The sequence below is a fragment of the Thermobia domestica genome, chromosome 14 (assembly GCF_964235325.1).
Source record: "Thermobia domestica chromosome 14, izTheDome1.hap1.1, whole genome shotgun sequence".
NCBI classification, from domain to species: Eukaryota; Metazoa; Arthropoda; class Insecta; order Zygentoma; family Lepismatidae; genus Thermobia; species Thermobia domestica.
The window spans coordinates 145,546,526-145,566,428 of NC_137467.1; the positions used below are offsets into that span (position 1 = coordinate 145,546,526).

The following is a 19,903-nucleotide window of genomic DNA, read 5'->3' on the forward strand; positions in this document are numbered from 1 at the left end:
GTGTGTTATGGACGATAAATAATATTATTAATATTCAGTGAAATAAAGGCATAATTATGCCCGGTGCGACGCGTGGCATTGATTTGTACTCCTATCAATAACCCCGTGGTGTAGTGATGTGTTATGGGCGATTATGGTGATGTGGGGTTCAGCCCAAAGGCAGGTCTTAGACGTGAAGATCCGTGGGTAAGGAAAACCCATGGTGACTAGTACGTATGAGACGATGATGACGTTCTAATGACGGGACCTACAGGTTATCATAGGATCCAACTAAGTGTGTCTTCACCGGACATCGAACCCGGGACCCCTTGATCATAAGGCAAAGAGTGTGGGAAGAAAAATGAAGCAAATATCATCGGATCACCATCAATTCACTTCTGGCATATAGTGGCGCTCAAACTCATATCACTGAAACACATGCAGGCACCTGGAGTAAGCACCTGAAGACGTAATTACAGCCTTTCTTATCATTTAGCATCACTAATGTCGTTTTACTTCCAAGCTGCACTTACTTGGCGTTGTACAGCGCCATTATTACCTCTGGTGGCGAAAATTGGAACTAATTTTATTTTCTACACCAATCGCTTCTGCATGTTCCCAAATACACTCCTACCAAGTTTTGTTGCATTCTGTCAAGTGGTTACGTCTCCAGAGTTCTCTGAACAGCGATACTTATTTTTATGATAACCTGGTACCTTTGCAAATTCGAGACGGGATGAGAAACATGACAAGTCTCGTCTCGTTTTCGAGACTTCTACAAAATTTACAAGACGGGAAAAATCTCATTTCTCGTCACGCCTCGTGGGCAGCATCCTTCGACAGATGGACGGCCGGATGGACATACTATTATTATTATTATTATTATTATTATTATTATTATTATTATTATTATTATTATTATTATTATTATTATTATTATTATTATTATTATTATTATTATTATTAAGTATTCTACCCTTTGGCAGGTCCTAAGACTAGTATTCTTTATTTTAGGTTTGCAACTGAAAATGTTTCTTCCACATTTCTCGATCTTCAGTTTCCTCTTTGAACTCCCAATATTTTCTTCTATTTTCCAAATCAGTTTTGTTGTTCATCTTCATATTCCTTGCTTTCTTCTCATCTTTCCTTCTATGAAAATTTCTTCGAAGGATGTGTCCAGAAATGAAATGAAATCTTTCGTCTCGCGCTTATGCCGGCTAGGCTAAAGAAGTCGGTGATGATGAGAAATGAATGAAATGATGGAATGAAGAATGTGGGAGAACCCCGAGAAAATCCACTCACACAATGTTGAAGCGATCTGGGATCGAACCAAGGACCCCATGCACCAAAGGTGAACGCTCTACCACTAAGCCACCGTGGTCCCGCAAAATGTGTCTAATCCCATTGGCCTTCCTACGAAAGATGCTGACTAAAAGCGCCCTCTTCTCTCCTACCCGTTTTAAAACATCCTCGTTTGGTATCTATCTGTCCATTTTATCTGGACACACCCGTACTATAAAACTTTGAAATCAGACCTCATGCCGAAAGCAACATGTTGCTCTGTTTGTTCATTCCTCAAACAAAATTTTGCGAATTACACGAATTTTATGATTTTTTTCTTTTTTCTTTTCTTTTTTTTTTACTATACGCAGGCCGGAAGTCAAGAAAGAAATACGAATGAACAAAAGAGAATAATAATATATTTTGACAGTCTGAAATCACGTGATGCTACTGTTTGGTACGGAGAAACAGGGAGTGTGAATGTGTACGTGTGAAAACTCACGAAAGAGAATGTAAAAAGATTAAGGAAATGTTCATTTAAAAAATGAAGAAAAAAGCATGCATTAATAACAATGGGTAGAAAAAAGAAACAGAGAGAGAGAGAGAGAGAGAGGGAGACATAGACAAAGCAGGGTGGGATTTTTACAGGGATTAAAAAGTAAGAAAACGTCTCACATGCGACTTTTGCATGGCTATCGTGTAATCAGTTATAATTGATCGATGATGCTAGATACCAGAGGAAGTCCGTATAAGAGGAAAAAAAAAACTTTATTTTTGATACGGATGAACACACAGTAAAAAAAAGAGAAAAACTCCCTCTCTAGTTGTATTTCCGCCCAGCACCCCTATACTCACAGAGGTCTTTTTTTTTTCTTTTGAAAGCGTATGCATGTTTGCTACATGATGGTGCTCTGTCCCATCCATGATGATGATAGCTATAATTGATGAAGCACAAACTGTACACGATTTTTAGTTGACGTGTCCATCATTCATAGGCGTGTTAGTGTCAGACAAAAGAGTACCAACTTGAAAACACGAAGCGAGTTAAATAAACATAAAAAAATAAATGACACGTACATCATATTTTTAACTAAGACAAAAGGAAACATCCGTCCCCGGTTAGATTAAGAGGCTCCATCACTGCGAAATTAAAATACCGCTAATTTTACAGTAATTATGTGATATCTTCAAATAAATAAATGATAATCGAAATGTGTAACAAGTGCGCACTAGACAATATTATTTTACATAAGATACCGTTATCACGACTCGCTTATCTGCTTTCGATTTTCAGTCATTTTGAAAATTGGCATTTATTTGCGCGTTTACAAATGGCTAAAACGGAAAGGTACTAGGTGACTCGTGATAACGCTACTTCATGCACAATAATATAGTCTAAGGCGCTCTTGTTCCACATTTCGATTATCTTTTATTTGTTTGAAGATATCACATAATTACTGTAAAATTAACGGTATTTTAATGAGCAGTGATTTGGCCTCTTAATGATTGTTGTTAAAATATCCTTTGTATTCATTCGCAAACAAAGAATAAGAACTATGAGAACTTGAAGAGATCGATCATTTCAAGTACCTGGAAAGTGTTTTGACTAGAAACGCTTACTGCACCAAAAAGATCAGGCCAAGATTTGCCATAGCCAAAGAAGCATTGAACGAGAAAAGATCGCTCTTAATTAGCGGGCTTAATATTCAACTAGGGAAGAAGTTGGTCAAATGCTATGTATATATCATTGAACTGTATGGTTCAGAGACTTGGACAAGATTCGAAATGTGGCGTTGAAGGGAGATGGAGAAGATAAAATGGACAGAGAGAGTAAGAAGTGAAGATGTTTTAAAACGGGTAGGAGAGAAGAGGACGTTTCTAGCCAGCATCCTTCGTAGGAAAGCCTATTGGATTGGATACATGTTGCGGAAATTTGTCTTCTTCATACCACCATGGAAGGAAAGATGGAAGGAAAGCGAGGAATAGGAAGAACACAATTGGTAGATGATTTGAAAATAGAAAAGAATATTGGGAGTTAAAAGAGGAAGCTGCCGATCGAGAAACGTGGAAGAAGTAATTTCAAGTCCAAACCTAAAATTGAAAAAAAGGAAAAAAAAAACTCACTAGGCCCAGGATCTGCCAAAAGACAGAACACTTAATAATGATAATAATAATTCATTCACTGTTTCGTAAGTTCAAGACCTGACTGTGGAATGCGTCTTCGATCTTGACGGGGGTTGATTCCGTCCGCTGCATCTTATGCCCTTCCAAATCTACTGATTCATATCCATCGCCTTCTAAGAGAAAGCGTAAACTTCTAAACCTCGCTTAAATTTCTCGATAGGAAACTCCTTTTATCTTTTTTCTTTCTTTCTTTAGAAAAATGGAACTATTCGCCGTTTTCAACTTGCAGTCTGAGTCCATCAGTTCTTCTGTGCTTTTACAGTTCTTTCCTCCTATTCTGATTCCGTCAATTCTTCTCGGGTTTTAACGTATCTTCCCACTATTCTCATTCATTGAATACGTTTTAGGTTTTACGGTACCCTTCCCCCACTTATAATGCAGAGAAAACTAAATACATGGATGGAAGTCCGTCGAGATAGTAATACTGCAAATTATGGATGTGTTAAAATGTTAAACAATATTTTCAATGAAATGAATACTTTCTAATATCTAGGATCGTTATTTAGAAAATAAATCATATTCACGAAGGAATTAAATGTAGACTTAAATCAGATAATTCGTGTCATTATTCAGTTCAAAACCTTTTGTCGTCGCGAATTCTGTCGAGGAATTCGAAGTTTAAAATATATGAAAGGATAATTCTGCCTGTTGTGCAGTATGATTGCGAAACATGGTCGCTTACTCTTGAGGGAAGAACGTAGACTGAAAGTATTTGAGAACAAGATCCTGAGATGAATATTTGGACCCAAAAGGAACGGGAATGGTGAATGGCGGAAACTTCATAACGAGGAATTGCATAATTTATGCCGTTTAGCAAACATTGTTAGTCATCAAATCTAGGAGGCTTAGGTGGGCAGGTAATGTAGAAGAAGGTAGGAACGCTTTCAAAATCTTAACTGGAAGACCAATCAGGCTCAGGTGGGCAGGTCATGTAGAAGAAGGTAGGAACGCTTTCAAAGTCTTAACTGGAAGACCAATCAGGTTCAGGTGGGCAGGTCATGTAGAAGAAGGTAGGAACGCTTTCAAAATCTTAACTGGAAGACCAATCAGGCTCAGGCGGGCAGGTCATGTAGAAGAAGGTAGGAACGCTTTCAAAATCTTAACTGGAAGACCAATCAGGCTCAGGTGGGCAGGTCATGTAGAAGAAGGTAGGAACGCTTTCAAAATCTTAACTGGAAGACCAATCAGGCTCAGGTGGGCAGGTCATGTAGAAGAAGATAGGAACGCTTTCAAAATCTTAGCTGGAAGACCAATCAAGCTCAGGTGGGCAGGTCATGTAGAAGAAGGTAGGAACACTTTCAAAATCTTAGCTGGAAGACCAATCTGGCTCAGGTGGGCAGGTCATGTAGAAGAAGATAGGAACGCTTTCAAAATCTTAACTGGAAGACCAATCAGGCTCAGGTGGGCAGGTCATGTAGAAGAAGATAGGAACGCTTTCAAAATCTTAGCTGGAAGACCAATCAAGCTCAGGTGGGCAGGTCATGTAGAAGAAGGTAGGAACACTTTCAAAATCTTAGCTGGAAGACCAATCTGGCTCAGGTGGGCAGGTCATGTAGAAGAAGATAGGAACGCTTTCAAAATCTTAACTGGAAGACCAATCAGGCTCAGGTGAGCAGGTCATGTAGAAGAAGATAGAAACGCTTTCAAAATCTTAACTGGAAGACCAGTCAGGTTCAGGTGGGCAGGTCATGTAGAAGAAGGTAGGAACACTTTCAAAATCTTAGCTGGAAGACCAATCAGGTTCAGGTGGACAGGTCATGTAGAAGGAAGTAGGAACGCTTTCAAAATCTTAACTGGAAGACCAATCATGCGCAGATGGGAGGACAATATTAAGATGAATCTCGTAGAAATAGGAATACAAAGTAGAAACTAGATCCAGTTGGCTAAGGATAGAAGTCAATGGGAAACTTTTCTGAACGCGGCATTGAACCTCCGGGTTCCATAGGCCATAGAGGTAGTTAGTTCCAAGGATGTTATAAATAGAGGATCTGCCCATATGTATCTTCATCCTATTAAATCGATGAAGCCAAAAAAACAACCGAGCATCGGCACGTCTGACTGGCTACTTTCGTTTCTGCCATCGTCTGATTGGCTATTTTCGTTTCCGCCATGATTGTTGGCTCAAAACATTGCAATCCTATTGGGCGGAGTGGGCAGAGTAGGGGTGACCAAACTGTGACGTATGGCTTCAAGATTTTGTTGTAAGGGTAGATCCTCTATTTTATAAGATCCTTGGTTAGTTCCTCTGTGATTTTACCGTTTTCATCTATTCTTATTGCCTCAATTTTATAACGTTTCACCGTTTGTTCACACTATTGTCAATGTTTCTGTTTTTATGGGGTTTTATTGTTTTCTCCCTTTATTCTTATTTCATCCTTTAGTATATTCTCCATCTATTCTTATTCCATCAATCCTTCTGGAGTTTCACCGTTTCCTTCCTCTGCTACTACCTGATCCACTGGATACAAAAAACTGACTGTTCTTCTAAGGTTCTTCTTTCTGGTAGAATGGAAGTTATCTATAAAAAAAAAGTTAAACCTTACCTAAGCTAATCTGAGTTAATTTACTATATATATAAAAAAAACCTAACCTAAATCAAATATTACTAATCTCCTACACAGCGTTTCTCAACCGCTGTGTCGTGACACATTGATGTGTCGCGAATACATATCAGGTGTATTACGAGATTTTCAAGAGCTCGTCCACGCATAGATATACTTTGCAAAAATCGCCAGGAACATATATCTCACTAGTTTTAATTTTAATGTTTTCTTATATTTCAGATAATATTTTTCTGATATTCCTGCTTAAGAGTCGTAAATTTATTTTACGTTAATATGTATCTATTCAAGAGTCTTACGTAATTTGCTTGTGAGATAGTCGTTCCATAACTTGAAAAAAGTAGATTTTCTTATGTTTGCATTTTCCATCTAGGGAAAAACTCACATGCAGGGTGTCGCAAAAGTTTGAAACTTACTTTGGTGTGGCCCAAAGGAGAAAAAGGTTGAGAAACGCTTTCCTAAATTTACAGTCTAATGCTACAAGCTTATAACACGTACCAGAAGGTAATAAGACTCATTGCAAAAAACAAATAAATAAATAAATAAAATAAAATAAAATAAAATAAAATAAAATAAAAAATAAAATAAAATAAAATAAAATAAAAAAGTTAGAAACATACATATAACATTATTGTCATAATCGTAGGACGTTAAACATAAAAATTTCGTTTCATTCATTTTGACAATTTATTAATGCAGTGGTTCTCAACCTAATTCATATCGCGACACCCATTTTATCACCTCCTCTTGCCAGCGACTCCCTCATAATTTCTGGTTTGTAATGAGCTTGTGTGGGATTTTTAATATACCTATTCCGGAGATCTCACGATATCCATCTATTTCTATAATAGTAGAATCCATTTCTTGTTTATAGTGGATGCAGTTAGTTCCCTAAAAGCGAATGGATTAAAATCAAATTTGGTCAGTTCATTCATATTACAAATAACGAATCCGATCCGTCATATTGTTTCAAAATGGAGGCCGTCTGAAAATTTAAAAACTTTATAAGTCACTTAATTTTGGGTCATATGATTAAAAAAAATGTGATTTCTAATTTTGGTTAAAAAAAACTGGGACATTTATTTAAAAAAAAAGTTATTGAGTATTTTAAATGACTTGATAATATGCGTCACGACCGGACATTGCCGCACTAGTGAAATCACACCATGCTCAGGTACCTCATTAGCTTTCAATTTTAATTGTATTTCAATATGCAGGTTTTGTTGAATTTGAATTTTTATGGTATTTCAAGATGCAGTTCTCATTATTTTCATATCGCACCTCTTTCATTTAAATTGATTTTTAAACTCTGCATCTGTTGAAAATATTTAGTAGACTTATTTTTTTATTGTTCTTAACAGTATATATAAAAATAAAAATATACCTATCAGGACAAAATTCTAAATAATATTTAAAAATATTTTCCGTTGTTAGATTGTAATGTATTTGTATCTTCCGCTTATCTTAGAGACCTCCATGAAACTCTCTCGCGACCATCTTAGGGGTCGTGACCTCCAGGTTGAGAAACCGTGACTTAATGCATAAGGAGCGCATTTATTCCACGGAAGATCACATTTGTACTGATATTATTGTGGTAGACCTAAAGTAAGCCACACGTTATTTCCCAGGGTTTGCAGTTAAATAATAATTCATGTTTAGCCATAGGTTTATATTGCAACATGCAGTCATGTTTTTAAATGTAGTAAGTTTCCTGCCACAAAGATTGCTCTTCGGTTTTCCTCGTACATTACTTCGAAAGAGAATGTGCACGTTTGGCGTTTGATATTTTCTCATTCGTCTGTTCGGAAAAAGGGGACCCCAATATCAGTGGAGAGTCAACTATTTATAAGAAACTACCTACTCATCAACGTGATTCTGCGTGACCCCAAACCGTGTGATCAGCTCGCCAACAAGCCAAGTTAAACAAAAGTACAGCTGAAGGGAGAAAGCTATTCAAACCAAAAAAATCATCCGCGAAATTAGATGGTACACAAACACAACAATGTATATTGGTGTATCAAGGCAATAATACCGTTTGATCGCTACAACAATGCGTTACGTAAGGTTATTTTCTCGGTTATTATTATTCTCAATTATGTTTTCATCTTCCAGGCCTTTCTTGTCTTTGATATTTCTCCGTCTGTCCTGACATCTGATGGCACAATTTGAAATGACACACGCAATATGACAAAGCAGAAATGATAGGCATTTGTTTTCTTTCTTCTGCTGGTCAAAATTATATACGTATTTGCTTATGCCTTATATAAGATTTTATATACATTTGTATTCTGAGACAAAAAAGAAAAAGAAAAAGAAAATAGTTACAAGTATACGTAATTACTAGCGGAGAAGTTAATATGACTGGTGATACTGTGCATCGTTATTAAATCGAGGGGATAAATATCACTGCTCATTCTTGACTCATTTGAAACCGAAACACTCGAGATTGAGATAAACTCTAATTGAAAAATAAATTTTAAAAAAAAGTATTGTGTCAAATTTGAAAAATTTCTTTTACGAAAGTTATCGTAGAACTTTTGAATAAAAGTTTAGGAGGGAAAAATAAATCTACAGTCCTAAGCATTTTCGTTCGATTGCAAAATTCCATCGTATATATTATGAACTGTAGAAATGGAACACTTTTTTTTTCAACTCCAATAACTCGAATAACTGAACATATAGAGCATGTTTTTCTGCGTGAAATCTAAGAAACGACGGCATGGTTCTAGAACACAGGTTCCCCTTCCTATTTAGCTGTAATAATGACCGAAAACAACGTGCCCTGCGAAGGTCTAACCCGCCTTCACTCGCTAACGATCGTTCAGCAATACTATGTGAATTAAATATTCAACTTGGTAAATGTTTAGCAGACGGTTTCCAGAAGTAAGTAAAAATACAAAATTTACGGGAGAAATGGAAGATACAACTAACTAACCTAACATACCTAACATACCTAACCAAATCTAACCTAACATAAACTAACCTGAAATAACCTAAACTAACCTAATATTAACAAACAATATGCGAAATTCTATCGTTTTTTCGGAAATTATGCTCTACTCCTACACTAATATTATCTAACATAAACTAACCTAACCTAACCTAAGGTAACCTAACCTAATGTGCACAGAAACAACCGAAATTGTAACTTAAAAAAAAAAAAGTAGTTGGACCCCGTCTGCTAAACATTGTCCTTAAACTTTGGTAGAGAAAGGAACCAACGTAGCTACTAACCTATATGGGGGGGGGGGGTGTTTTCTAGAACCCCGAAAGGACTTCTGTAACTATAACTAAAGTTTTTTTTAGCATCAAAAAAGATATATTTCTACCCGAAACTTAAGCTTAAAAAATGTCTGACTGGTCCATTTATCCCATAGTACTATGGGTTAAATAGACCGTGCATGCACTATGGGAGTGATGAACCATATGCAGACCCTAACAGTTTTGTCTTTAAATACATTATATTATTAAAGTAGATATTATATAGTTACCAAGCTTTTACTGAAATCTAATATTGATTAAACTAAGATAAAAATATAGAAAATATGAAAATGAACTTTCTTTTTAACATAAAATCTAGAAAATGAATTTTTGTAAACTACCTTACATCTTTTAAGAAAAAACATGAGTGTCAGTAATTACATTGTACCGTACATTGCACCTTGTTCTGTATATTTGGAGTCACAAGTCAAAAACATTCTCGTATTTCCTATGTAGTCCATCTCTCCTACAGTGAAAGTAGTTAATCTATCCACTCCGATAGCCAAACCAAAAATTTAGGGGGGGGGGGGCTGTAGAAGCTAGGGGGGCTCGATCCAACCATATTATAGTTCATCACCATATTATAGTTCATTTGCAAGCCTACCATGAAATTTTTAGGGGGCCCTAGACTTCCCGTGGAGACGGGCCTGCATCTATCCCAAGAAGGGAAGGGAAGAAGCGTGGTTTACTTGTCGTTTTTCAACGCGGGAAGCTATTTTCATTAACACATTATTATTATTATTATTATTATTATTATTATTATTATTTTTTTTTTTTTTTTTTTTTTTTTTTTTTTTTGATGAAATGCGCTAATAAGAAACAAAAGCAAAGAAATCGAGATCAAGAATGTTGAATATTGCTTTCAATGAAATTTTTGACTTACCTGAAATAAAAAAATCTCGTCTATGTAGAAATGTGTGCACTTCAACTCCATGGAAATACACATTGTCTAGCATACATCCGCCATGGCACTACATCAATATTTACATTGCACTCTGATGGATAGTTTATGAATTATAGTCCTAGTTCGTCTCACCCAGGGGGTTCATCTCTACCGGACTTACCCTGTAGGCTAATCTCTAAAATTTATTACCTATGTCAAAAAACCGGAAGAACAGAATGAACATTGAAAATCTAGTATACTTTTACAAATATGAGTTTTCCAGTTGCTGTAATAAATAGTCATTTATTGATTTTTAAGTAAATTTTTATAAAAAATTGTTTTCCGAAAATTTCACTAACTCTACACTCTAGATATGATGTTCCATACTTCGGAAACAAACAAAAAAATCACAAGCTTATATTGGAGATCAAGGTCTATTTTCGTGCCAAGTTTCATCCAGATTGGGATGACCTCGGTTGAACTCGTACAATATATATACATGGTCCGGCAAAAAGACCTCTCGTATTTGAAGAGGGCGCTGTGTGAGTTGTGGTGGGGATACGACGGCGGTATACATGCCATTTTCAGTAATCGCAATGGCGTGGCACGATGAGCATTGTGCGTTTGTGGTGGAGGAGTATATTCGTAATGGTGGTTCTGTGCTGACATGATTTTATTCCATATATATATAAAAAAAAAAAAAACTATTCAAGTTTGGGTATCCAACTTTAGAACAACAGGGTCTGTGTTGAGAAAAAATCGCCTGCCGACCTGGGACCGCAACAACGCCAGAAAATGTGGCGCGTGTGAGAGCTTTCATCCAGCAATCTCCAAAGCGTTTAGCACTTCAACAGGTCGGCTAGGCGGAGGTCGAGGTAACCCGTCAAACCCTGACGCCATATGGCCTCGAACTCCCCCGTTCGTACTTTGGCAAATATCAGCTATGTTGGGACACTTGTACTTTCCGGTATAGAGCTCACTCTGTGAAATAAAAGTGCTTCTCCACAGTGAAACATAGCAATAATGTAAAATTCCACGCTGTATCTTTAAACCGCCATGTTTCACAATCTCTCTCATCAGTGACGACGCCAGAGGGGGGCAAGGGGGGCGAGCGCCCCCCTAGTAGCTACTTCTGCCCCCCTGACTGCCACCTAGACTTCCCCCCCTAGACTCCTACAATCTTTAAACATTCTATATCAGTATCATAACCAATCTCATTGTCAAATTGTAGTCTACTTTCCATGCATTTACTATGTGGCAGATTAGTCCTCAAGCTTTCTTCTTTTAGCGTCTGGGTATGCACGCATATTTCTGTTTTCTAATTTAGCGCCTTTTGAGGTAAATTTTAGTTATACTTCTTTCTTATGATTTTTAATTATTGTGCCTAGCGAACAATAGTAGATTTGGTCGACCTGTTTTCTTCTCATTGGATCAACTTCGATTGGAAACAAAAGAAAGGTAAAACCAGTTACGTAACTTGCTTGTATTTTTCCAGGTTTGAAGTTTTCAGTTTCATATTTTGTTTTATTTAAATGTTCTATACTTCTTTTTTCTGAAGCATTATTCTCGGCTTTCAATATTCAGAGGATGTGTCTATAACAGCTTAGTTTGCAACTACCAGGGCTTAATTTTTTGAAGGGGGTAAAAAGAGTTGTGTTTTCCCTTCCTGCAAATGATAATAATAAATTTATGGAATTAAATTGATTCCCAATAAAACGTATTGTCAGAGTGCTGATCTTTAGTTAGTAATTGGTTTATACTAGTGCTCCTTTACTTATTTTGTTTCAAAGTATTGACGTGACGTCTACCATATTGACTAGAAACTGCTGAAAAATTCGTAGCCCAATTCAGAAGGAGTGTACGTGAAATGGTGAAGTTTTACTTTTTTTTATACTTCCCCCGAGAATCAATATACTACCTTGTACAGTGCTCCAGTTTTTGCAGGGAAGTTAAAAATTCTGAAGATTTCCTCGCACCACTGTTCGTAGCACTACCCCTATCAGATCTAAAATGGCGTCCTTTCAAGTGTTATTTAAGTTTGGAAAATAAGTACACGTAATAGTTAGACGGAGCTAAATCTGCGGAATAAGAATGATGATCTAGACATTGAAATCCTAGATTATGCAATGTCAGTTGTGTTCGCAGGGGCTTCATGGACAGGTGTATTCTCCTGAAGAAACAGAATTCCTTTCATTTCATTTTCCGCGGCGTTGAACTTTGAATTTTTCTTTCAGTTTTGTAAGTAATGCAGAGATTCTGTATTAAATATCTGACCGTTGCGGAGGTTGTCTATGAGTACGACTCCATACTTATCCCAGAAGAATGTTGCAAACAGTTTCTCAACCTACTTCTGTGTCCTGAACTTCTTGGGGCGATGGAGAAATGAGTGCTACTACTGCATTGACTGTTGTTTCGATTCAGGATCATAGTGGTACAACCATATTTCATGAATGGTTACTATTCGTCAGCGAAATTGATCAGCATTACAATCAAATTGGAAGAAGACTTCTCTTAATGCCGTCACTCTTTTATTCTCCTGACAGATATTTTGGGAACCCATTATGTCGAGAACTTGAGCATACCCAAGCCATTCTGAATTATGCTACCGACGCGTTCCAAAGAAATGCCCAGAATCTCTGACACAAGTTTTGCTGAGAAGGTAAAAACTGAGAAAGCGGGGTGCAGCCAGACCTCAGACTATAATATGTATATCGTGAGTTTACTATACACTTTAAAAACTATATAAATAATAGCTTAAATTATTTTTGTCATTCAAAAGCTGGGGTGGCCTAGGCCCTCCAGCCCCGGGCTATATCCACCACTGGCTGAAATGCTGCAATTTTTAAGAATAATGTCACAAATTGCATCCATGATTTCGGGAAGAGTCATTGTTTTTAATCACCCTGGATGTAAAGCATAATTTGTTGAGAAATCGCCATGTTTATACTAAGCCACTTACTCCTTTACCACTGTATATAACGGAGGAGAGTCCCGTGGTGTTTCACTGATTTCCTAATTAATTTACTTCGGTGACTTTCCTTGGTGGAACAAAAATGTTATAAGAGTTACGATCTGGATGTTCGTGAAATTATCTGTTTGGGCACACATAATCGCTTCAGAGGCTTGATAAACAATAAGAATTTCATTATTGTGAAAATTTGTATTTGTACATACAGAGATATGTTTTTCTAAACTACGGTTTCATTTTTCTACGTAGTACCTACACTCCTTCTCTATTGGACAAGGACATTTTCAGCAGCTCCTCGTAAATTCTCTCTCTCTCTCTCTCTCTCTCTCTCTATATATATATATATATATATATATATATATATATATATATATAGAGAGAGAGAGAGAGAGAGAGAGAGAGAAAATATATACGTAGCATATAGTTTTAGACGTATGTGCTACTTGTAGCATACGCGAAACTAATTCAATTTATGTTTAGGCTTTTCAAAAGTTTCATTGAAAAATATTTCATTTGCAGACGTTACTTATTTGTTAGTAACAAATTTTACTTGAAATAATTATATAGGTCCAATATGAAAACAGCAAAGAAATTACACAATGTAATGTAAAATAAGTCAAACGTAATAAATATGTACTTTTTGGTATGGCAAATAGTCGCCCCCCCCCGAAAATGTATCTGCCCCTCCTTTGCCTCCCTAAGAACTTAAAGCTGGCGTCGTCACTGTCTCTCATCTGCCGAAAGTTACCGAAGTGTAGTTCTAAACAGTTTCGTCTGCCTTCGTCGCTTCGTTTCGAATTTGTGTATTGTTTTCAGTAGTTTCTTCTGCTGCGAGCGACGACGAAGTGGATCGCATCGCCATCCATTTTCATGTGCTAAAGACATTGGTTTTCAATCTTTTTTGACTGACGACTCATGGCACTCACAGCGAAGGCCTACACTGATGTTTTAAGCACCTTCTTGCTTCCCACTGTTGAAGATCAATTCGGGGATGGCGATTGCATCTTTCAACACGATCGAGAATCTGTTCATACTGCACGGCCTGTGGCGGAGTGGTTACACGACCATAACATTCCTGTAATGAACTGGCCTGCACAGAGTCCTGACTTGTATCCTATAGAACACCTTTGGATGTTTCGGAACGCCGACTTCGTGCCAGGCCTCACCGACCTACATCGATACCTCTCCTCAGTTCAGCACTGCGTGAAGAATGGGTTGCCATTCCCCAAGAAACCTTCCAGCACCTGACTGAAAGTATGTCTGCGAGAGTGGAAACTGTCATCAAGGCTCAGGTTGGGCCAATACCATATTGAATTCCAGCAGTACCACTGGAGGGCGCCACGAACTTGTAAGTTATTTTCAGCCAGGTGCCCGGATACTTTTGATCACATAGTGTATGTGTTTGAAATTGGAATGAATCAACAAACAAAAGAAAGTTAACTGCACGTGTTGCTTATGGATTAGGTGGCATTATCACAGTAGAAAAAGATCTTCAAGGTGCTCCGCTCTGTCATAAACAGTGTCCCTGCATAGTACTTTGGTTCATGAGAAAGGTAAGAGTAAATGAAGTGCACATTATCGAAGTTCAAGCGACGATGCTTTTGTTGTCCATTGGTTCATGGAGTGGGACGAATACTAAGAAAAGATTAGCGGTACAAATGGAATTTTTGATCATTTCTGAGGGAAATTTTAACTTGCGGGTAAGTTTCTAATACCACTGACTCAGAATCACTGCACACTTCTTAATTATTACTTTGTTAAGAGCTATTGGTCTGTCATTCGTCAAAATTTTCGTTTCTATCCCGATTCGTTTCGTTTTTATGTATATAATATATACCTACAGTATATACTGTACAGTAATATAATTGTTAAATTAAAATGGAATGGATACGGCCTCTTAGATTACGGGTTTGAGTTAAATTTAATGTACAGTAGTCTATTTTAAAATTCGCTTGAATATAATTAGTTTTCACGCAATATATGCATATATAACAGAATGGGCAACTGTAATCAAAAAGTCCTTAGAATTATAAGTAACATATTTTTTTTAAGAACTCTCAGCATCAATCACAGCAGTGTATACATATGCTCAGTGTAACAATCATTATCAATCCATTCTCACGCATTTAATTTAGATGGAGCGATATTTTTAAACATTTGGTAATATTTCTAATGCAAAGTAGAGTTTTGATTATTAGTTACTTGTGTTCAGGGATGCACCGACGGTGGTGATACGAAAGTCTAGATCTCCCAGAACTTATAACTTTTAAGAAAATTAGCACAATTTCAGGGGGCAAATACTTGCATTTTGTAGGCTACATCGAAAAAATCTTCGGACCCAAAAGAGAAATGTTGGGTGCGCCACTGTTTGTGTTACTCATTGCCTGATTTCGAACATCTATGCTGAAAACAGACATGAAAGGGCTGAATTGTTTTATGGGGCCCTGAAAAGAATTCTTGTGGGGAGGACCTGATTTTGAACTTCCGCCAATTGATCGAAGGAAAATTAAATATCGAATAAGGCACACATTTTGGTCATTTGTTGTGTATTAAACAAGTTTAGCTAAAATTAATAAAGAATTATTTGAGATCAACTATGTCCCAACAATGATTAAATGGCTTAGCTTCGATGGCCATTAAAAATGACATACTCAATGAAATAGATACGGATGCAACAATAAGAGATTTTGCCAAATTGAAAGCCAGAACAGTGTCTTTATAGCATGAACTTTTCAGTAACAAAGAAAGCAAGAAAATAAGCTAATTACCATAATCGTATCAATAGAAAATATAATTTTTATTTACAGTCAATTAGTTATAATTTCGACATTTTTCGTTAATATTCACAGGGAGACTACAGATATTAAAGAAATTTGCAATTGTAACAATTATTTGAAGAATTTTTGTCCAACACAACTTTTTACTCTTCTATTGTCATTTAGGTGCAGTGTTTCTTTCAGAAAAAAATGTTCCGGAGGGGGCACTGCTGGTACCCTATACGGTTCTGTTTATTGTTATATTATAGATGTATTATATTTTTCTCCTCCTGGGGCACTCCGGGGGCACTGCCCCTCAGAAAATACGTCTGGAAGAAACACTATTCAAGTGGGAGGCGCCTAAATACTGTTTGCTTACACTTAAAAAAATTCTAGAACCAATCCTGGGTAGTGGGGATCCGAATTTTAGCGAAAAAATTTAGTATCTCACAAGCCGTTCAACTTAGGAAGCTGACATTCAGTATATTAACTCTTTATTTAAAATAAACAGAACGTGTCCTAGAATTTTTTTCAAAAGTTCTCTTTTATGAGGGAGGGCACTTTATATGTATGGGAAATTGGTCGAGAGTTGATTTGTAAAAGTAATCGAAAACGATCGAAATTAATTGAAAAACAAATTGAGAAACAACTATTAATTGAAAAACAAAAAATACAGTGCTTCGCATTATATATTCTACTGCAGTACATTATAATAATTGCAGTTGCTTTCTATTATAATAATTGCTGAAGCTTGTGTTTATTATACGGAGCGTTTAGAGACCAAGGCAATCAAGCAAATCAAGCCATAAAGTTGTAAGAAAAATATAAATGAAATTTGAACTATAAGCTTATTTACATGGAAATTTTAAGTCTTGTATGGTATGATTAATTATATGAAACATTTTATTTATTTTTTTTTAACCCTTTTACGTTTGCCTATTTTACCTTGATATGAGACTTTCGAATTTCGTCCTTATTTCCATTGTAAAGTATCGGTAATTCAACAAGGAAATATATATGATAATTAAATTGAAATTCATCGTACTATGGCTCACGACAAACAGTTTACCATTTTATATCGTAAAGGTCAGATGCACCACTATTGTAACAGAGTAGTGCTTGAGCGATTGATCATAGAAATTCAAACCCCGATAAGTGATAATTTCACAGCCTTGTTTTATTACAAGTGTAAACTCTTTATTCGGGGAGAGCAGGGTGAGGATCATGGGTCAGAGTTGCTGACGATGGGTCATAATGTCGTAGTGATGTGAGGTAGAAAATTTTCTGGGGAAAATTTTCCGTTCTAAACAAATATCAGTGATGAAGTAACAATTCCTCATTAACCATAAAGTTGATTGACTTCATGCATAGAAATGTTAAAAAGTGGAAGATTGTTTAAAGAATCTGAAAATTTTCATGGGTGAGAAAATTTCCGGTACTATGTAGGAACAAGTTAAACAAGTTTTCATGAATTGAAATATTTTCTGTCGTGTATGAAAAAGTTGAAATTTTTTTTTTTTTATAAGTAGGAAAAGTTTCATCATTTTGAAGCAAAAAGTAAAACAACTCTTTATGAATCAGAAAGTTTCATTTCTCTGTGGAAACAAGTGAAAGGAATTTTCATGGATCGGAAAATTTTCATTATCATGTAGAAACAAGTGGAAAAACTTTTCATAACCCGGACAATTTTGAATATTAATGTATAGTGATGTTAGGTGGAAAATTTTCCACTATATTTAACTGCACATTCAGCTATAAAATTGAATTCCGGTAGTGAAAGTTTGATAGCAACAAATTATAATTTTCCAATTAGCCTTCGGAAACCGGAAAATTTTCTAATATTTCAAAGTGGTAAGTAAAAACTTACAGAGTCTCTCTCTCTCTCTCTCTCTCTCTCTCTCTCTCTGTGTGTGTGTGTGTGTGTGTGTGTGTCTGTGTGTGTGTCTGTGTCTGTGTGTAAAGTAAAGGGAATATAAATCGAGTTCGTAGTACAAATATCCCATCCCAGTGTTTAAAATGTAACGAGAAAGCGAAGACAAACCTTTGTGAATTTATCAGTTATTTGAAAAGACAAAATCCCCCTATTTCTTCACATATATGCCTGTCTATGTAATTAAATAACCACATAAAAGTTCCAGTTCCTTGTGAAGATTATTTTTGTAACAGAAAATAAGAAGAAATACTTTGATTTTATTGTGTTTAAAACCATGAGAAAACATTTTCATACGCGTATTAAATTAAGGAAATATGATTTTGTGAAATCAAATTTGAATTTTGAGGGAAGAATACATTGAAGTTTTTGAAACATTTTAGCATAAATGAAGAATCGTTAGATTTTCACTTCATGAAACTTTTTTCAGACAATATTTAATACAAATAAATTTTACTTCTAAATAACGATATAGGAATAAGTGGAGTATGTGATAAAGTTCTTCTCGGGCAATCAGCCACGTGCAAACTGGTGGATAGGCCAACGTTTCGAGAACTGTCATCGTTCTCATCATCAGGGCAATTATAATTCATCATAATATTCATTCAGCATAATTGCTCTGATGATGAGAACGATGACAGTTCTCGAAACGTTGGCCTATCCACCAGTTTTCACCTGGCTGATTGCCCGAGAAGAACTTTATCATATACGCCGCCAGGAAAGCCTCAAGTCTTACTTCAAGTGGAGTATGGTTTTTATGAATCGGAAAATTTTCTGTTTCAAAATTTTCCGGAAAATTTACATCACTGATAATGGGTAGTGGTCACATTGTGAGATATGGTGGGTCAGAGTAGGTCACGGTGGATAATGGGTTAGAGTAGATCGTGGGTCGCGTTGGGTAGTAGATCGGTGGGTCAAGGGTCGTTATCATTGACTCATGCCATCTCTGCCAAAGACTATTTGGCAACTTTTTGTTATAAAAACGTCTTTCATTTCTATGAATACACAGAAAGAAATAAAACACATAAGAGTTAAACTACTTCATATGCTTACTGTAATTACCGTCAGTAAATTTATATTATTATTACTATTATTAGCTAAGTGCGATTCTTGCGTGACAAGCATGCAATCATGGTGAATGTTCTATACTTACAGCGTGTATATGTACGAGTAAAAAAACTATATAATCGGAAAATCTTTGAAGCAATACTACTAAAGATATTTTTTTTAAAAAAAATGAAATACATATAAAAAGATACACAATATCGTTTCCTGTGGTCCTGTTTATGCGAACAAAGGAATGTATTGATTCCTTTCTCAACATCTCAATAACTTTGCTGCAGAATCCCTTCCAGTAAGCTTCCTTTGTATGAAGTAACTTCATATTATTTTTATTAGTATTGTTGCTAGTAATATAATAAAGATGCAACAAGTATTTTATTATATAAGTTGTTTCATTTTTATTTTTAATTTGTTTCTCGGAGGAAGTTTCTTGTCGATCTATATCTATGGTGTTTCTGCAACATTTTTATTTCTATAATGTATAATGAAATGGAACTTGTTATTTTTCATATCCGGACATTACACAATAAGGCACGTGCTGAAATTCTTGTTTTTTTTTTTCTTTCTTATCTGACATTTATAGTACACTGTCAAGAAACTTAATCCAATGAAACATTAGGAAGTTCTTTTATAACAAGTAAATATCTATAACTTTCTTTTATCTTTTTCAGGATTCAACATCCGAAGAGGACAGTGTGGGACGTTTGGAAGCTAGTGAACATTATTAGAGGGCAAAGGAATCGTCTGGAGTGTTGAAAAAAGAAAAAAAGATTTCTTCCTGGAGAAGTTGTTTTATTAGTTATATTTTTCTGCAACTCGCTTGCGATTCTTGGCCCCAAAAGAGGATGAGCTGACTTGTCTTGACAAAATAAGAAGCCGGCGCCATGACAGGACCCCAGCATTTATTTATCATTGCTCTGCACGGTAAGTACATCCCATTTATTGTTCCAATGTATTTAGTGTATACAATGAAACAGTGGCGTAGGAGCGCACTCAGAATTTTTTTTTTCTTGGGAAGGGTCCGAGCTTTCGGGAAGG

The 19,903-nt window shown here is 36.1% G+C and overlaps 1 protein-coding gene across 2 annotated transcripts in view; it reads left to right on the forward strand.

Annotated features, from left to right (window-relative positions):
* LOC145670388 (uncharacterized) overlaps positions 1–19,903 on the forward strand; it is a 382,033-nt gene that overhangs the window by 293,398 nt on the left and 68,732 nt on the right. For both annotated transcript variants that reach the window (XM_081739007.1, XM_081739008.1), the window contains exon 4: positions 19,537–19,789. In XM_081739007.1, the coding sequence (XP_081595133.1) occupies positions 19,750–19,789 (40 nt within the window). In that variant the 5' untranslated portion in view covers positions 19,537–19,749. The remainder of the gene's footprint in view (positions 1–19,536; positions 19,790–19,903) is intronic.